General features: G+C 42.9%; 1 protein-coding gene across 1 annotated transcript in view; it reads left to right on the top strand.

Annotated features, from left to right (window-relative positions):
* Window positions 1-20,420, top strand: part of PEAK1 (pseudopodium enriched atypical kinase 1) — a gene marked incomplete at its 3' end in the record, with an annotated part of 72,011 nt that extends 51,591 nt beyond the window's left edge. The window contains exon 4 of the mRNA XM_084240973.1: window positions 19,257-20,420. Within this exon, the coding sequence (XP_084097099.1) occupies window positions 19,257-20,420 (1,164 nt within the window). The remainder of the gene's footprint in view (window positions 1-19,256) is intronic.
* Between the last annotated feature and the right edge of the window lie 232 nt (window positions 20,421-20,652).

Genomic DNA, 20,652 nt, shown 5'->3' with positions numbered 1-20,652 from the left:
TTTCCACATCAATAGATACTAACTACCCTGCCTACTCATAAGATTGCTGTAATGCAATAAGTGTTTATGCATTAGTAGAACTGCTTTCATAAACTATAAAGTACACATAAAATATAATAAAATGTGTATTATTGTTAATAATAATAGAAAAATACTGCTTAACATTCTTTGGATCACTCACTATTATTCTTTAATATTAGGCACTAGCCTGAACATATTTAGATAGGTTCTGTATTTAAATATTTTCTTTCTTATATTGAAAGACATAAACAGCTTTCCCTAAAATTATGAGAGAAAGCTACTAAAGGCTAACATCCTCAAGAATTTAAGCACTGCCAAGAATTAGAAACAACTAAGTGCCTGATATTAAGGAAGTAAATTAATAAGTTAAAGTACATCAGTTCAATAGAATGTTTGCAGCCTTTAAAAATTGTAATTATGTAGACTATAATGTCATAAAAAACACTTTTTTGTAAAATGTTTCATGAAAATGGGAGAATATCAAGTAGTATGATCATAACTTTTCCAAAATTGGTCTACATAATGGTAATGTGCAAGTAATTCTGATGTTGGAGTAATGATAATTATAGGTAACTGTTTTCATTTTTAAAAATGATGTTTTTTCAGTGAAAAAAATAAGAAATTATACATTTGGGATCATTTGATACTGAGCATCATGAAGGCAGGTCTGGTATCCACAATTACTCACGACTGTAGCCCCATCCTCTAGCACAAATTATAAATAGCTCCTGTTAAATGCTACCTGGATTTGCATAAACTAATTAGTCTGTTTGACTGCTCTTCTGGGAAGAGCATTGCCATCTGTGGGTAACCTATTTCAGGATCACCTGCAAGGTTTTCATTAAAAATGTCATCTCCAAATATTATTCAGCAATCAAAAAAGATAAACTCATGCCATTCGCAGCAACATGGATGGAGCCAGAAGGAATTATGCTCAGTGAAATAAGCCAGAAGGAAAAAGAAAAATATTGGATGGTTTCACTTATAACAGGAATATAGGGGAACCAAATAGGACATCAGTGTAAAAAAATAATAATTACCGTACAAACCACAACAAAGCAAAAACAGACAATTATAAACCAGAGACATCCTGCAGGGGAGGAGGAGGGAGAGGGATCGGAGGAAGGGAGTAAGGAGCACAGGGGACTGAGGTGATGGTGCACAGGTGCCTTGAGGAAGGAAATTCTATGGGGACTCAATCTGAGGGGGTGGGGGGAAGCAAATATTGTCTGAAAAAAATTAAAAAATGGTAAGTGTTAAAATAAAAAAAAGTATTATAGAAAAAAATAAATAAAAAACAACTGACTGTTGGAAAAAAAAAATTCATCTCCAAGACTCTATGCACAACATGACAGATGGTTTTGATAAACTGTTCCCCTAAAAACAACTAGGAAAAACTAAATTTTGCTCATAGAAAATTTTGCCAATTCATTGCTGGTGATAGGGGACTGACCCATGGATATTTTGCTCTGAAGCTGGCAGTTTGCTATGGGGGTAGAACAGGAAGAAACAGATGGAGCTGCAACCAGGGCAGTGGCCAGTCCAGTCAGTGAACAGGCATAGGGACTGGGTATAGGGGCTTGGCAGGAGGTCGAACAAATGCTTACCTACTATGTTTCCAGTGCAGGAAGCATTGGTTCATTCATGGAGAAACTAGCTATTGGCAGCATGGGTGGCAGAGCCTCCTCCCTCTTCCCTGCTGGGACATTAGAGAGAGAGCTCTACTGCCTTCTGCAGAGAGGAGTCATAGAATTTGGGCTTCATGAAGACGTGAACAATGCTTGCTCTCAAGGAAGGGGAGAAGAAGTAACGTAAAGCCCTTTACCTGGAACAGCCCTTTCTTCCCAAGACTGAATTTGAATCTTTGGCTAATTTTTCATCCCTTCTTCACCTGCCACCAAATTAAAGAAGATAAACAAAACTTAAAGACATAGTGCCCAGTGCCCCAACCAGAAAAGACAGATAAGACAACATAAATGTCTAGGAAACAAAGAGCCAGGGGACACAGATGAAAAAGCTAAGGAAGAAGAAGTCCATTGACCTATATAAAAGATAAAGAATTCAAGAATCTATTAGATGAAATTTTAGAATAACAATCATAAAGAAATTCATTTAGATCTTAAGAGTACAATGAAACATAGAAAGGCAGGTGTAGCATCCAAGAAAAGAGATCCAGGAAAAGAAAGAGTTCTACACTAAAGACATTGAAGATACTTTAAACACACACTCAAAGATGCTGAATGAAATGAGGACAAATATGGAAAGCATATTAAGTAGATTTAAGGTGGGAGAAGAATTTCAGACAATGAAGATCCAAATGTACAAAGATTTAGGGAAAATGAATAAGCCATGAAAAATATCTGCCTCCTTTAGACGAGGAAACACAAGGATAATGGGTATTCCAGAAATGAAAAGAAAGAAGGAAACAGACCCTATTCAAAGAAATAATAGCTGAGAACTTCCCAAACCTAAGGAAAGAATTAAATATGGATATCCAGGAAGTTGAAAGAACAATCACATTTCTAAATACAAACCTTCAACCAGTCACATCTTTTTTAAGTTATCAAAAGTCAAAGATAAAAAGATAGGGCCTCCCTGGTTGCACAAAGGGTTAAGATGCAGCACTATGCAGCACAAGTTCGAACTCCGGCCAGAAAGGTGACCCATATGATGCAGCAGACCTCTCCTGACTCATCCGCTGCTCCCCTCAGCAGTGTATTTCAGTAGCTCTGCCTGTTCAGTTCCCTACTCTGTCTCTGGTGAATCTTCTTATCCCCACACCTCTGGCCTATGCCCCGGTTCTTGTATGCAAAAATAAATAAATCCAAAAAAATGTATTAAAGGCAGCTAATAAAATTTCATCAGATTTCTCAGCAGATATTCTCAAGGCTAGAAGCAAATGCAATGATATATTTACAATCCTAAAAGAAAGAAAAGTGCCAAGAATACTCCATCCTGGAAAATCATCATTCAAATATAATGGCGAAATAAAGACTTTCCCAGACAAACAAAAGATAAAGGGATTCACCGTCATCAGATCTGCCATATTAGTAATGTTGAAAGGAGTTTTTCTATGTGGAAAAAAAAAATCAAAAGAACACAAAACCTTGATCAATGTTATAATTACACAGAATCAGAAATGTAAATAACATGAGACAACAAAACTATAAGGGGAAGGAAGAAAAAGATAGAATCTGTATAGTCAAGTGACCAGCCCAAGAAAGACTATTTTAGATGTTTTAAGTTTGATACCCTCTTGGTAACCACCAAACAAAAACCTCAGAAGAAGAAATGAAGAAACTGAGAGAACCACCAGGGACAGTCATCCAAATTAAAAAAAAAGTAGATAGAAACACATGGAAAAAGAAACAATAGAATGGCAATAAGTCTCACATATCAATTATCATGAATACAATACGGTACAAACATGAATAGTCTGTACTCCGCAATTAAAAGACACAGAATGACAAGTTGGACAAAAAGCATAACCCATCTGTATTATGACTACACAAGTTTTACATCAGCTTTAAAGACAAACATAGACTTAAAGGGCAAGGTTGGAGCAAAATATTTCAAGCCAAACACAAAGAAAAGCAAGAACTTCTAGTCTCATGCCTGATAAAGTAAACTTTCAACCAAAGGTAATTAGTGACAACAATGGAAACTCCATAATGAACAAGGAAACAGTTCATATAGAAGCTATAATTGTCATCAATATTTATGCCCCCAACACAGGTGCACTATATCAAGCATCTCTTCTGGTTAAATTGTATAAAGCTAGAAATTAACCACAAAAAGAAACCACAAGAAGAAAACAAATGTGGGGACTAACCAGAGTACTTTTGAATAATGCCTGGGCCATTGAATAAATCAGAGGAGAAATTTTTAAATATCTGAAAATAAAGTAACATTATCAAAAGTCTCCCTAAGAACAAAAGCCCAGCACCAGATGGCTTCACTGGTGAATTCTTACCAAACCTTCAAAGGAGATCTAGTGCCTTTTCTTCTCAAGCTTTTCAAAAATGTTGAGAGGGGAGGAAACTCCCAAACACATTTTACTAGGCCAACATTGCCTTTATTCCAAAACCAAATTAGCACAGCACCAAAAAAGAAAACTAGACCAGTATCTCTGATGAACAGAGATGTAAAAATCCTCTACAAAAGGCCTCCCCTGGTGGCGCAGCGGTTGAGCACTGGGCTGCAAAGCTACCCGCAGCCTCTGCAGCGCTGGTTCGATCCCCAGCCACCGGCGAGGGTCCCACATGGCGCTCAGACCTCTCCTGCCGTGCCCGCTGCTCAGCAGTATACTTCGTCAGTCTGCCTGCTCTGCTCCCTGCTCTGGCTCTGGTGAATTCTCTCACTTTCCTGCACTTCTGACTGTACCCAGTGCTTGTATAAATAAATCTTTAAAAAAAAAAATCCTCTACAAAATCTTGGGAAATATATTTATCTAACAACATATTAAGGGAATCGTGACCAAGTAGAATTCATTCCAGACATATAAGCTTGGTTCACCATATGCAAATCATTGTCAATCACCACATCATTTAAAAGATTAAAAATTACATGATCACTTCAACAGACACTGAAAAGGCATTTGACAAGATTGAATACTCACTGATGATAAAACTCTCAATAAAAAGGAAATAAATGAATTTATCTCAACATAATAAAAGTCATATATGACAAAGCCACCAGCCAATATCATACTCAATTGCGAAAAACTGAAAACATTTCCCCTAAAATCAGCAACAAGGCAAGGATGTCCACTTTCACTACTACTGTTCAACATATTGTTGAAAATCCTAGCTAAAGCAATTAGGCAAGAAAAAACTACTAGAAATAATAAGTGAATAAAGTGACAGGATACAAAATCAATACATAAAAGCCTGTTGTAGTTCTGTGTGCAATGTTAGAAGAAAGAAATTAAGAAAACAATCCCATCAAAAAGGATAGAATATCTGAGAATAAACTGTACAAAGGAGGTGAAGAAGCTATACATTGAAAATTATAGGGCATGGCAAAGGAAATTAAAGAAGACACAAAGAAGTGGAAAGATTCCATGTTCATGGAGTGGAAGATTAAGCATTCTTAATATGACCATGTTACCTAAAGCAACTTAAATATTCAGTGTATACCTATCAAAATCCCAATGATGTTTTTAAGGAAATAGAAAAAACAATTATAAAATTGTATTGAACCCCAAATAACCAAAGCAATCTTGAGAGAAAAGAAGAAAAATGAAAGTGTCAGGCTCCCTGACTTAAAAATCTACACAGTGATAGTAATCAAAACTTTATGGTAATGTCACTGATTGTAGAACTTTAGACTTAAATTATATTTTGATAGAACCAAGCTTAATGCATAGTTTTAAGTCATATTTAAACAGTAGTATGCCAATAAAAATTACCAAAAAAATTGTCTGACGCTAAACCTAGCAAATGAAAACCGAATCAGATGAAATTTTTTCATATCCAAAAAAGATGGCTTTTCATCCAGTGTTTGCAAGCATCTGCACTGCACATATTAGCATTAAACAAAAGGTAGGGAGGTGTTTACTCTAGATTTCTCTATTAACTAGAGAATTTGCATTTTAAAAATTTGGTTGACTATTTTTATATGCAGATTTCATATTTACAAACTTACCTGCATATTAAATTTATTTGTAATCCCAAAGCAACACTCATGGATGGCACTTTTCCGGTTACTTACAGACAAGCACGGAATGGTGAATTGTTTCAGTAGCTTAACAGGCAAGTTCCCAGTTGAGGATGGATATAGCAAAGCTTTGCCTTTCTTTCTTTCTTTTTTTATTTTTTTTTGTTTTTGTTTTTGGTTTTGGTTTTTTTGCTGTGCCTTCTTGCTTCTGCTATCGTACCACAAACAAGTGTTTTTGTCACTATTAAAAAAAAACAAAACCAGTATGGTATGGAAACATAAAGCAGAAACACAGACTAAACTTATAGAGTAGAATAGAGTCCAGAAATAAATCCACACATATATGGACAGCTACTCTTTGACGAAGGAGCCACGATCATACAATAGATAAAAGGACAGACTTGTGAGCAAATGGTGCTGGGAGCCTTGGACAGCCACGTGTGAACAAAGAAGCATTACTTGCTAGTGCTTACCCGTCGTACCAGAGCACTACTCAACTGCGTGCACAGAAACTAATTTCAAATGGAGTAAAGACTTGTATATAAGACTTTAATACAAGACCTCAAGCCACAAAATACATAAAAAGAAAAAATAGGAGCTGCACTCCTGTATATCAACCACGCTGTGTATTTAGGCCACTGCAATGGCAAAGAAAATAAAAACAAGAATAAATAAATGGGGCTACATCAAACTAAAAAGTTTTTGTACAACCACAAAACCAAGCAGGCAACTTATAGACCTGGAGAAGATAATTGCACATCCCATGCACACACACAAAAAGATAAAAAATGAGCAAAGGAGAAAAATATCTTCAAAGAAGAAATTCAGAGAGCCTGCAGGCGTAGCAAAATACATCCAACATCATTCATTGTAAGGAAAATGCCAATCAATCTACAGTAAGCTATCACCTCACCCTATGTGATTGACATGTGTCAGAAAGAATGGAAACAGCAAGTGTTGGTGAGGCTGCGAAGAAAAAGGAACCACATCCACTGTTGGTGGGACCTAGATTGGTGCAGCCTCCATGGAAAACAGTATGGCAATGCCTCAAAAAAATGAAAAAAATAAAATAAAAAGGAAATACCATATGATCCAACAATGGCACTTACAGGTATTTAGCCAAAGAATGCGAAAAGATGAATGCACTCCTATTTCATAGCATTATCCACAATAGCCAAATCAAGGGATCAACCCAAGCAGCTATCAACTGAGTACTGGACAAAGAAATTGTGGAATACCACTCAGCTATCAAAAATGATGATATTTGTAGGCCCTATGGAATATATACTGGGTCTCAGAAAGGGGCTAAGGGGAGGGAAGAGGTTTGGTGGAGGGTAGATGATAAGGTGGCACTGGAGGGTTGATGGGAGGTGACTGAGGCATGTGCACATATGGAGGTCGAAGTTGGACCCTCTGAATATATAGTTATGCAAGTGATTGGCAAATCAATGAAATCTGAGAGGAAAAATTTTTATTTTTAATATATATTTATTATCCTTTATTTTTGTACAGTGTATGATTTCCCATGAAATTCCCACCACCAATTCACCCATGCACCATCACCATTAGTCTCTTGTGCTCTTTCCACCCCTGTCCTGATCCCGCTCCCTCCTCTCCTACAGAATGTCTCTGGTCTATGGTTGCCTGTTTATTTTTATTTTTACTTTATTATAGTTATTTTTTCCCCTGATCCCTTATTAATTTCCTCTACATTCCTCCTATAAGTGAAACCATCCGATATTTTTCTTTTTCTTTCTGGCTTATTACACTGAGCATAATAATCCTTCCAGCTCCATCCAAGTTGCTGTGAATGGCATGAGTTTATCCTTTTTGATCGCTGAACAATATTCCATGGTGTCTATGTACCACATCTTCTTGATCCAGTCATCTATTTTTGGGCATTTGGGTTGTTTCCATAGCTTCCCTATTGTAAATAGTGCTGCAGTAAACATTGGAGTGCAGGTGTCCTTTTGAATTAATGTTTTTGTGCCCTTTGGGTAGATACCTAGGAGTAGAATTACTGAATCATATGGAAACTCCATTTTTAGCAGTTTGAGGAACCTCCAACAGCTTGAGAGCAAAAAATTTTAATTAAAAAAGTAATTTCCTTCAACTCCATCCCATACCTACAATTCACTCTCTGGAAGTGTGCCTGGGTACTAGCCCAACACCCCAGATGGTTCCTCTACACAAAATGACAGAGTTTTAACTTTTAGTGACAGAATTTTAACTTTTAAGTCAGATAAACCTGAGTTTAAATTTGTGTTTTAGCAACTCATTAGTTTATTAGTGTTACCTTGGCCCAATTACTTTCCTTTGATAAAGTCCAGTGTCTTTATCTGTAAAATGGAGAAAATAGTTTATTCCTCTTAAAGTAATTGTGAACAATCACAGGAGTTAATTTATACATAGTGCTCAGAACATCATTTGGCACAAAGTAAACATTCAATAAATGATACCAATTTATTCCTCTACTTTCTTCTTGTGAGTATCTGGAAAGCTGCTTTTTTTTCTTTTCTTAAAGAATCCAACTCTGTAATTTTCTTTTCTTTTTTTTTTTTTTAAGATTTATTTATTTATTTGTTTGTTTTTATTTATGAACCGGGGTACAGACCAGATGCGCGGGAGGGTGAGAGGATTCACCAGAGACAGAGCGGGGAACAGAACAGGCAGACTGACGAAATACACTGCTGAGGGGAGCAGCGGGTGCGACAGGAGAGGTCTGTCGTGCCATGTGGGACCCTCGCTGGCCAGCCGGGATCGAACCGGCGCTGCAGAGGCTGCAGCCAGCTTCACAGCATGGCACTCAACCGCCTGCGCCACCAGGGGAGGCCCTGTGATTTTCTTTTTTGATCTTCTGAGAACATGTTGATAGCTCCTCTCTGTAATCTCGGTATGTAGGTATGCTCTACCTAGTGAATCTTTCTAGCACAGCACTATCATACTACATTGTATAGTTATACACTGCCACCTCTATACAGGTAAAGCAACATGCCCCCCCAGTATTACAATTGATCTTTCCATGGTAGAGACCATAGTTTATCAGTGCTTATATCCTTAGCATATAATGTAGTATCATGTATATAATAGACATTCAAGAAAGATATCTTGAATTTTAGCAAACAACTGAATTAAATATTGTGATATCTATATGGGTTTATAGAAATATATATGAATAAAGCAAAGTTCTTACCCTCAAGGAGTTTATATTCCAGTGGGAAAGGGTCTAAATAACCTATTAGAATACATTGTAATGAAGGGCTGTGGAGATGTAAAGATGAATGAAGACTGATGAATGAAAGGAGTCATCGCTAACACTTGTCTTAGGACCAGTAAGAGAAAACATCTCTTGTTCACTTTATTCTTTGTGGTGAATACAGTGCATGGAGAGAAAATTGGAAAAGTAAGCTATGGAGAAATTTGGAACTAAGTTCAGAGATGTAAATGATGCGCTTAAGGAGGTTAGACTTTATTTTGGGTTTTGTGGAGGAAACCATTGAGGATTTTTAAACAGGGATACGCTAAGATGATTCATTTTGGAAGAAAACTATGCTGAAAGACTCCAGAGGACTGGAAGCAGGAAACCAGTCATTACACCATTGCACTGGTCCAGGCCAGTAATCATGAGACCCTGGAAGAGGGCAGTGAAAAAAGGTGCTAAAAGAGGAGGCGCAGACCGCATCTGGTGAGTGACTGCATGTGGCATAAGGGCGTGGGTGCCAGAATTTCAAAATGGAACACCGTGGGGGGGTGGTGATGCCATTAACTGAAATATGAATCAAGAAAGCCAGAAAGAGGCGCTTTCTGTGGAGCATGCCCACGGAGCAGCCAAGCCAAAGGAGACCCGGTAGCCAGATAAAAATACTGGCATTTGTAATCAGAGAAAAGGTTAAGGCTAGAGATATGGGCTTACCTAGTCCTCTCAGGAACTTGATTTAGCTCAGACTGAGGGAATGTATGCAACTGTAGTGGTGGAGTCTGCACACTAGGGAAAGACCCGCACGTCTAAGTGACACAGAGCAGGAGCATTTAGAAAAGACGGAACAAAGGGCAAAAGAAAGTAGCAAAGAAGTCTCTCAGATCAGAGAGTCCAAGGTCACAGGAAGCTTGAGCAGAATGAGGAGAGGACAGGAGTTCAAACTTAGTGAACATGAAAGAAAATCAAGAAAATGCAATTTTAGTCCTAACAGGAGGGAGTTAGAGGGCGTCTGAAATGGGGAGGCCATGGAGGCTGTGAACACAGCCTGCTTTTTATGTGCCATGGTGAGTGGATGCTCAGGAAATATTTAACCTTCAAATCCTATTTCTGTCTCATTTGTGTCTCCTTTTAAACCCTCATCACCACTTGGTGAGCTATCACCCAGCAGTCACCCAGCAGGCCCGCCTGTTTGTCTCTGTGGGCTGCGTAATAACTGGTCTTTAACTTCCCTGCGCTCTAAATAAAACTCAAACTTAAGCATGATCTTAACTCCCCTGCTCTAAATAAAATCTACCTTGCTTTTTTCCCTCCTTTCAAAGATTTTGGGTATCCAGTGACCAAACACATGATTTTCAAAGTGTGCTCCAGGCAATAGTAGAGGATGGGCCTTCACCACCCCGCCTCCTTGGGACATTTCCTCTTGCAGCCTACCTGAGGTGGTCGACTGGCCCTGCCGTGTTCCTAAATGGACAAATGACAGCCTTTTGTCTAGAAGCAGCATGGGCAGTTAGTAAAAATAGGACTTATTCTCAGTGGGACCATTGTTTTTTATTTCTCACCCTAGATCACTTTATAGCAAATGCTGCAATGTGAGGCCACATATGCAATTACTTTAAGACAGATGAAAATCTCATATAAGCAAAAAGTATAAATTTCTAACATTTTTCCAACCATTCCAAATTTGGGGTAATAGGTAGCCTCCCTTTTATTTTTAGTAGTCCAGGTCTCTGCTCCCAAGGACAGAGCACACAGCTCGGTGAAGATGTCCTCTTCCCTATGGCAGCATGGGTTGCTTCCTTTCCTCCAGCTGTCCCAAGAATCTTGTTAAAAGCTTGTAATAAAGTAGAGGGGAACTGTGGAGACCAGCATCTTTTATTGCATTTTGACTTTAGCTTCTCCCCATTTTTCTCATTTGGGTGAATGCTGAGAAAGCAAGACACTAAATGAAAAGCGTTAACAGGAATAACTGTGATTGGTAGGAATTCACAGCTAGTTCAGATCGTAGACACAGACTATTCATTACTGGCTTAGAGACAAGGAAAAAACTTATCGCAGGAACCATTTCTACTTTCATAATTCAACACAAAAATGCCCAACATTGAAACGTCACAGAAAGCAGTTGATGCGCTGCCAGCTGTGTATACTCATAGCCCTCCTAAGTCATTGTCCACTTTATTTCAGGACTGAATGCATACTGCAGTGTCTAAGAGTCTCACTGGGAATTGGCTTAGGAAGGAGAGGTTTGGGATACGCATTTAAACCTGGAATCAGGGCCTCCTTGGTGATGCAGGGGGTTAAGTCACAGCACTAGAAGCTGTCCACAGCCACTGCAGCCAGGGAGCTGACCCACATGGTGCAGCAGCCTCTCTTGACTGGCCCGCTGCTCCCCTCAGCAGTGTATATCAGTCAGTCTGCCTGTTCTTTTCCCCACTTTGTCTCTGGTGAATCCTTTCACCCTCCCACGCATTTGGCCTATACCCCGGTTCTTGTATAAATAAATCTTTTTAAAAAATATAAATATAAATAAATAAACAAACAAATAAATAAATAAAATAAACCTGGAATCAAATTGAAATGTCTAGGAAAAGGGTGCCATGGTTTTAATGAATGAGTGGGGGAGACATAGTTGGGAATTATAAATTAATTGAATTTTTAATCTCAACCTGAGCTGGTTATTGAGCTTCTCTGTGCCTCAGTTTCTTTAGTGTGACTATCTTGTGTGTCATTCTGTCAGCCTAAATTATTGACTCAGCGAAACCAGTGTTGTTCTTTTGATCTAAATGCTGAGTGGGTACATGAAATGATTTGGTAAGTACAAGTTACTAATAAAATAGTAGAATTTTATACAGTTGCCTTCTTGAGTTTCTCTTCTAGTCTTCAACATGAGTTTGGGGCCATGTGAACATTTTTGCAGCAATTCAAGTTGTAAGTGTAACTGCTACCTGGCAGGTCTCACAGAAGATTCCTACAACATGGAGTTCTCAGTAGTTGGGACCCAGGCAACATTGAAACGTTAAATACTTAACCCGTGTTGAATATATTCATAAACAGCATTGAGTGTCCATGGGGCTTAGCTCTGCAGCAGCAAGGAAAGCAATACTCCTCCCAGACAGGTCAAGGAATCGAGGTCAGGCAGTGGTGAGCCTGTGGCCTTAGAGTGAGAGTGTAGCCGATACTGGAGAACAGCGTACAACTCGCAGGGCTTCATTCTGTACCCTTTACCGTTTGCAGACGTGCTTTTGTGTAATGTGAAAAAGTAGCACAGATGGTGTAGTGTGTGATCTCCAGTGCCTCTCATTTTTGTTCCTCTACCATTCATTCTCTACAGTATCCATCTCACTTAAAGTTCACTGAGGCACTGTAAACTACATCGTGGGAGATGGAAATAAGACTCCCCGCTGAGAAAGTGGAAGTAGGTTGAAGGCATACGAGACCATCTGGGCCCATAATGGAAAAATAAAAGTTGATGTAGAATATTTTTTGAAGAGTCCTGTATTTTGTAATTATCGCTTTCTTTGGGGAAAAGGAGAGAAAATTGAATGGAAAGATGAAGAACAATGTTGTTTTGTGCAGCACAAAACCACTGAGCCTCCGGGACAGTCTGGACTTAGCAGACAGCTCTCATTGTTCAGATTTTACGCATTTGCATAGTCAGGTCATGAATGCTTGTTACTCAGATTTGCCTGCTGCTGTCCCCTCCCCATCACCTTGCCAGTTCCCATCTGTTTCATAAACGCTGTACAGATATTCTTGCTGCTCAGAGTAAGTAAACGCTGTGGCTACACCTAGTCAGATACAGCCTTTCTCAGCATTTTGTACAAACATAGACATTGCACCTTTCTTCATACACCTTTCTCCTAAATGTACAAATATGTGCCTGAAGACAGCCCAAAAAGGTGAAAAGTGTAATAATAAAGATGTATCAGTTATAGAAGAAACACAGAAAGGAGGTTTAGGGTGTTTAGTATTTTCTCTCTTTGACAGAATTGATGGTGAGAAGGGCTCTGAGAGAATAAATGAGTAGAGAGCTGAGGTAGTTCTCTGTGACAAACTGGAGAGGAAGTGAGCAATAACACTGGAAAGGGGCCTCCCTGGTAGCCCGGGGGTTACGTCTCAGCACTATCACCACTCCGGCCTGAGTTCTAGCCCTGCCAACCATGGAGCTACCCACAGGGCGCAGCAGACCTCTCCTGTCGTCTCGTCCGCTGCTCCCCTCAGCAGCGTATTTCATCAGTCTGCCTGTTTTGCTCCCCACTCTGTCTCTGGTAAATCCTCTCACCCCCACACCTCTGACCTGTACCCCAGTTCTTGTCTGCATGAATAAATAAATCTTTTTTTAAAAAAAGACTGGAAAGGAGGCCATCCAGGATTTAATCCTCTGAAGATGATGGGGAACCACTATGAAGTTTAATTGAGCAAGTGATTCTGTAGCTCTCTGAATGGCGGCTCTGCTGGCCACGTGGAGGGTGTATTTGAGGGGAATCACATGAGGAGCGGGGAGAACCGTTAGAAATTTTTCATGTTAGAACAGGCAAGTGATAATAGTAGCCATAGAGATGAAGGAAAGAAGATAGTTTGAAAGTTATTTCAGAACAAAATCAATAGAAGTTGGTCATTAGATAGATGTAGGGAGTGAAGATGAAGGAGAAATCCAGAGTGAACTTGATTTCTCATCCAGATGTTGAAACAGATAGTGGAGCCATTCACCAAGAGAGGGGATGCTGAAAGAACAAGGACTTGGTGGGAAGACAAGTCTAGAGCAGGTTATGTTAACTTTCTTTAAGGCATCTATGGAGCGGGACATACATTAGAGAAATCAAGCAGGCTGTGGGAGTCTAACGTTCAGAGACACGTTTGGGCTACCGGTGTAGATGTGGCAGTCAGCAGTACACCAGCGTGGCTGAAGCCACGAGCTTGTTGATGCCAACGAGGGAAGTGGACAGAAAGCAGGACACCATCGTCCACCCAAACCCTAGCATTTCAAGGGGCATTTGGGAGGAAGGGTCAAGTGGAGAATGGACCATCCCACTCCATTCAACAACTGATTTGTCTCATGGACATGCCACCCCGTTTACCACCCGGGGCCTCTTTCCCGCCCACCTTCTACTGTGTTGCCTTAAACTGAATTTCTCTGCCACTGCCGATATGGAAAGGGTGGTGACACAATCATCCTCTTAACAGGTCCCAGGTTTGTGGCCATTCTGAGAGGGTCAGTAGCGTTAGACACACGCTCTCTTCTCTGCCTCATCTGCTTTTAATGGGGTATTAACAGTAAAAGTGCCCCCCCCACAGTCTGCATTTGAAAGGTTAGCTGTCTAGGTCGAGATCGCTGTAAACACACATGCTTCGTGAAGGCACGCGCGCTCAAAGGTATGCAGGGCTGTTGCCATGAGCAACACTGAAGATGAGCCCCTGTACTGAAATGAATGTTTGGATTGGACTTTTCAGGTTGTATCTGAGGAATCATTGTCAAACTGTTTCACCACTAAGATTAGGCGTGCGCGTGCGCGTGCGTGTGTGTGTGTGTGTGTGTGTGTGTGTGTGTGTGTGTCTTGTCCTGGGTCGGTCTAAGAAGTTATCACAGAGTGATTTGGCTCTAGTTCTAGGAACATGTTTTTTCCCATTTGCCAACGCTATTTAGCACCGGTTAAGGGATCCCCAACCCGCTGCCTTGGGTGTCCCGGCCGTGTTGTTCAGAATGTGGTGTCCTGCAGGTGGGCGACGCCGAGGAGCCGGCAGATGGTCGCTTCAGTGCTCACTTGATGGGAATCGATCTTTCTCCTCCCCTTCTCCGTCCTCCTTCGTCTCCATTAACTCAGAGGAGCACTCGGTGTCCCTTCAAGCCTCTTGCACGCGGCGTGTTTGTGCACATGGGTGGGCGTGTCGCTGCAGCCGACTGCCTGTCCCCACGCGTGCCGCGGCCGGGCGGGAGGCGAGGGCTCGTGCCCAGGCGGTGCCCTGCCTGCTCGTGCTCTTCACACGAAGCACCCCTTGGCATGGATTTGGCATTGCCACCCGTGTCGGACCTAAAACATGTCCAGAAAGAGAGCCGAGGGCAGGTTTTGTCAGCGCCGACCTCCCCAGCCTGGTTCTGTTCCAGCCGCGCGGTCTCTGTAAGTGGCTCCGGGCGCTGGTCTCGCAGCTCCCTCTAGTGTCGCTGCGGCTCCGGCTCTCCTGGGTTTTTCTTCCCAGTCAGAAAATGACGGGACAGAATCTGCCCAAAGCGGCAGCATTTCAGGTGGGCTTTCCCGTGCATACTCAAAACAGGTCTGAGATGATTTTCCTGCCATGAGAGCAGGGACTCTTACACAGAGATGTCAACAGTCCAGCTCCAGTTTTGCTCTGTTTCAAAATTTGAGGGGACCTGGGCGTCCTGTGGAAACCTTTCTTTCTGAGGAATGGAATCTTTCTTTTGCGATCCCTCCAGTTCAAGCCAGCTACTCCCTTTAAGAAAGAAATGTGTGTTCCTCGCAGGAAACCTACGGGACAGTGGGAGGCCAAGAAGGGGTTACTTGGTCCCTGACAGAGGGAAGGGCCGGGTAAGGGAGGAAGGAGACGCAGCCGCCAGCAGGACCTGTTCATTGCCTGGAAAGAGGGACTTGTTTTCTAAGACAGTTTTTGGACTAGAAATTTATCCTCTGAAGTCAGATCCTTTTGAGTTTTTTTAAAAAATGGAAGGAGTCAAGTTATTAATATCTGAAAAATGGTTACCGTATAGTATGCGGAATAATATCATACTCCTACCTAAATGCATATCATCACAGCCTCCATAATAGAGATTTATGAGCTGCTCGTCATCGGAGAAATCCTATTGTGGAAATCTCCATAGGTCCGTGTTCCGGTTGTAAGTGTTTTCATAGTTATGAACCAATTAAAAGCCCTATTATTCCGCCCCCACCCCCACCCTTTCACATTCCGGTCTTCCCCCTTGTGCCTTTTCCCTCACGACCAGAGTGACCCATTATTCTTCAGCCTGTCTCCATATTACACCAGGAAGCGATAAGGCGTGCCGCCGCTCGGCCTGGCTATCTGGCAAACCATTTTCCTTCGGAGCATCCAAAATGGCTGAACGATTTATCATTTCTTCTTCGTAAATCACTCTAAACGTTTATCTCAAGTTGATCTGTGAAGCTGAACATAAATTCTTGTTGTAGGTTCCGGGCTCTTATCTACTCACAAAGCTCTGGGGAGCCTTAGAAAGCTGTGTGTATGGAGCCAACTAGAATGTCACAGTTAGAATAGTGGTCACAGTTAGTTTCTTTGCTGCTGCTGTCAAACCCCGAAGTGGCAAGCTTTTTCCCACTGCAACTTGGTAGACTGCAGATTGGCCAAATAATTCTGTCTCTTGAGCCTTAGGCTGGCCTCTCTTGGATCAGACTTACTGCCATTCCTGGCTTACTTGGCAGGGTTGACCCTCGCCTGGAGGTTGAACCTCAGCAGTCCCTCTCTAGCTGCCCGCCACCAAACCGGTGGTGAAAAGCCCTCACTGCTGTGGCCGGTGCTCCCTGGACTCCAAAGAAAACTTCGTTTTTCTGACTTGTCCTCTTTGTTTGAAAAATATATAAGGAATCCGTAATAGTGTATCACTTCGAATGTTGTGGTTATCAGTGTTACGTTGTACGTCTTTGCAGTTGACAGATGTACTATGCACACTTGATCTCATTCACTCCTCACAACTGCTCTGTGAAGTCAGTTTCATTCTTTACACAGTCTCTTTTAAAGGACAGTGAAATTAAGTAAAATGCCCAAGGCTGTGCAGCTAGCCACAGAGCTAAATCCCAGATCCCCTGGGTCCTTGGTGGGCATCCTCTATACCCTGACAGCTGGAGTTCAGCTGAACGCTCTCATTCACCCACACTCGGCAGTATTTGATTGACTTTTCAAAAACTGAGGTGTTGGTACCTTTGAACTTCCAGTCCATACAGGCCGTGTGATAGTGAGCAAACTATTAAAACTGAAAATGGGGTTAATGGTGCCATGTCCTGATCCAGCTCCTACACAGCTAAATGATGACTGCTAGATAGAGGGTTTTTAAGTACCTGGTGACACATAAAAGTGAAATATTGCCAGCAGTACAGGACAGGAAAAATTCATGTTGTGATTGATGAGCATATAGGATTCTGTATGTGTTGACTTTGAGAGTTTTCCAAAGGTGATATTTTCTGAAAGATGTGTATTTGAACTTGAACTCAGTCGAGGAATAGCTCTGTTTCAAAACCAGAAATTTGCTTAAAGAAGAAATACTTAGCTTGCCCTCAAACTGATGAGATGGATGGTAGAAGAATTGGAAAAAAACTTATTTTCAGATATCTCTCTGGGTAGGTAGATAAACAGATAAGTGAGAGAGAGGCGGGGTAGTTCCTGTGGCATTATCACTAGTACCAATCATGACGACAATAATACAATAAATGAAAGAGGTATGCTCTGCTCTCCTGAGACTCCGTTGCCTTTGATCACTCCTTTTTTTTTTTTAATTTATACAAGAACCGGGGTACAGTCCAGATGTGCGGGAGGGTGAGAGGATTCACCAAAGACAGAGCAGGGAACAGAACAGGCAGATCTACTGAAACACACTGCTGAGGGGAGCAGCGGGCACGGCAGAAGAGGTCTGCCGCGCCATGTGGGACCCTCGCTGGCTGGCCGGTATCAAACCGGCGCTGCAGAGGCTGCGGACAGCTTCACAGTGCTGTGCTCAACAGCCTGCGCCACCAGGGGAGGCCCGGATCACTCTTCTCTTTTTTTTAAATATCTATTTGAATGAAAATCAGAATATGCTGCTTCTCAGAACTGGAGACCCTTCAGCACCCTCCTAAGAAAATGTCCATTTTTTTATTTTAATTTTTCCCCCAGAGATCTATCTATTTATGCATATAAGAACTGGAGCACAGGCCAGAGGTATGGAGGGTGAGAGGAGTCACCAGAGACAGAGTGGGGAACAGAACAGGCAGATTGACGGAAGTACACTGCTGAGGGGAGCAGCGGGGAGACAGGAGAGGTCTGCTGTGCCAGTGGGTTGCATCTTAACCCCTTGCACCATCAGGGAGGCTCCCCATTTTATTTTTAGATAAAAGTAACTAAATGCTTTTGAAACTTCTCTCCTGTATTACTGCAACAAACATGCAGTGTGAACACCTCAGAGAGGGCTGTGGCTGGGAGGCCTGCATGTCTGCAGAACAGGGCAGCACCCCGCTCTGACAAGGGAGAGCAGACACTGTGGCCCTAAGTCAGCGGGTGGTGGAGGAGCTGTCTGGACCCAGCTGCTGCGGGCTGTGAGCTGTCAGCTTCTCTGTGTTGTATCAGGAGAATAATCCACTGAGGGGAGATATTATTTATTTTTTGCTTTTCTAACCCTTTAAGATTAGAAATAATGCATTTGGGCCTCCCCTGATGGCGCAGGCGGTTGAGCACAGCACTGTGAAGCTGTCCGCAGCCTCTGCAGCACAGGTTCAATCCCAGCCGGCCTGCAAGGGTCCCACATGGCGCAGCAGACCTCTCCTGTCTCGCCCGCTGCTCCCCTCAGCAGTGTATTTCGTCAGTCTGCCTGTTCTGTTCCCCACTCTGTCTCTGGTGAATCCTCTCACCCTCCCGCGCATCTAACCTGTACCCCGGTTCTTGTATAAACAAATAAATAAATCTTTAAAAAAAAAAAGAAAGAAAGAAAGAAATAATGCATTTGACACCCCTCCCCCAAAAAACTTTATAAGTTCTTTTTGAAAGGCCTGTTGCCTGAGTATTAGGCCTCCAGTGAGGCCTGTAAAGAGAAAGTATGAGACTCCGTTGGAAGCTTGGTTCTTCCCTACGTCAACCCAGTCACCCTGCCAGCGAGTGTTGTGTGTGACTGTCAGGGTGATACTCACTGAAGAGTTAGGGAACCCCACAGAGTACCTGCCCCAGTGTATGTCACACTCCTGAGCCAGTAGGGTATTCTGACCTATTTCAGAGCCATTTATTAAGCTGTTCTGTAAGTCTGGGCTATAAATCACCACAGAAAGCAGGTGAAAAATTACTTTTGTTGTTCTGTTTTCCAGAGGAGGTACAGGGTATAGTGGAAAGAGCAAACTTTGGTGTTAGCTGGTTTTGCAAACTGATAGCCCGGGGCTTTCTCTTCGTTTGGTAATTCTCAAGTCCTCAGCTTCATCTGAAAGGTTACTGTAAGGACTAGAGATAATACTCGTTAGATGCTAAGCATGCGGACAGCCATGAGGAATGGTTGCTGCTGCTGTCACTGTCACGCACAGAGGGCAGTGAACACCTTTTCTCCAGATTTCACTCGCTCGCTGCTCCCAACCAAACACCTTCCAGCTACTCTTCCTTTGTACGTCATGCGCCTGCTTGTGAAAATGTGTATTTTCAACTGTTATTTGCTTTCTTGTTTCAGATCTGTAAGAGCAAAGCTAAAGAATCGCAGCAGTATTACCACAGCTTGGCTGTCCGGCAGAGTCTGGCTGTCCATTTCAACATCCAGCAGGACTGTGGTCATTTCCTTGCTGAAGTACCTAACCGCCTGCTCCCCTGGGAGGATCCTGATGCCCCTGAAGAGGAAGAGGATGAAATGGAAGCAGCTGAAAAAGAGGGGAAAGGAGAAACTGATGGGAAAAGCCCGGAGCCCCGCTCTGAAACAGAGCCATCGCGGAAAGCCAGCCAGGGCGTCCTGAGCAGGAAGCAGAGAAGCCACGTCGTGGTCATCACCAGAGAGGTGCCCTGCCTCACCGTGGCTGACTTTGTGCGAGACTCGCTAGCCCAGCATGGGAAAAGCCCGGATTTGTACGAGAGGCAAGTATGTCTGCTGCTCCTCCAGCTGTGCTCTGGCCTCGAGCACCTCAAACCCTACCACGTCACTCACTGTGACCTGCGCCTGGAGAACCTGCTGCTGGTCCACTACCAGCCTGGGGGCACTGCCCAGGGCCTTGGGCCTGCCGAGCCCAGTCCCGCCTCATCTTGCCCCACAAGGCTCATCGTAAGCAACTTCTCTCAGGCCAAGCAGAAGAGCCATCTGGTAGACCCCGAGATCCTCCGGGACCAGTCCCGCCTTGCCCCAGAGATAATAACCGCCACCCAGTATAAAAAGTGCGACGAGTTCCAGACCGGCATCCTCATCTACGAGATGCTACACCTGCCCAACCCCTTCGACGAGAACCCAGAGCTGAAGGAGAAGGAGTACACGCGGGCAGACCTGCCGCGCATCCCCTCCCGCTCGCCCTACTCCCGGGGCCTGCAGCAGCTGGCCAGCTGCCTCCTGAATCCCAACCCTTCCGAGCGGATCCTCATTTCAGATGCCAGAGGCATCCTCCAGTGTCTGCTCTGGGGCCCCCGGGAAGATCTCTTCCAGACGGTCACTGCCTCCCCCAGCCCGATCCAGAGGAGCACCCTGCTCCAGAACTGGCTGGACATCAAGCGAACCCTGCTAATGATCAAATTTGCTGAGAAGTCCCTGGACAGGGAGGCAGGGGTTGGCCTTGAGGACTGGCTTTGTGCTCAGTATTTGGCTTTTGCCACCCCGGACTCCCTCAGCTGCATCGTGAAAATCCTGCAACACCGTTAACGTGCCCGGTGCTGCTCTCACTTCACTGACCATCTTCCAGCCACCCACGCACTTCCCCTCCCTATGCACGGAGTTCAAGAAGAGAAGAGACACGAACCTCCACCACTGACCATGAACAAACCCATCTCCTCAGAAAGGTTCGCCACAGCTCTCGTTTGAGACGCTGAGTCTGTCTGAACTTTACAGAAATTCAACCACACCAACGTGCAGTTACCTTCCCTTGGAACCCCCT

Source organism: Talpa europaea, assembly GCF_964194135.1.
Source record: "Talpa europaea genome assembly, chromosome: 8".
Taxonomy (NCBI): Eukaryota; Metazoa; Chordata; class Mammalia; order Eulipotyphla; family Talpidae; genus Talpa; species Talpa europaea.
Note: the sequence above shows the minus strand (reverse complement) of the source record. Positions and strands in the feature narration are given on the sequence as shown.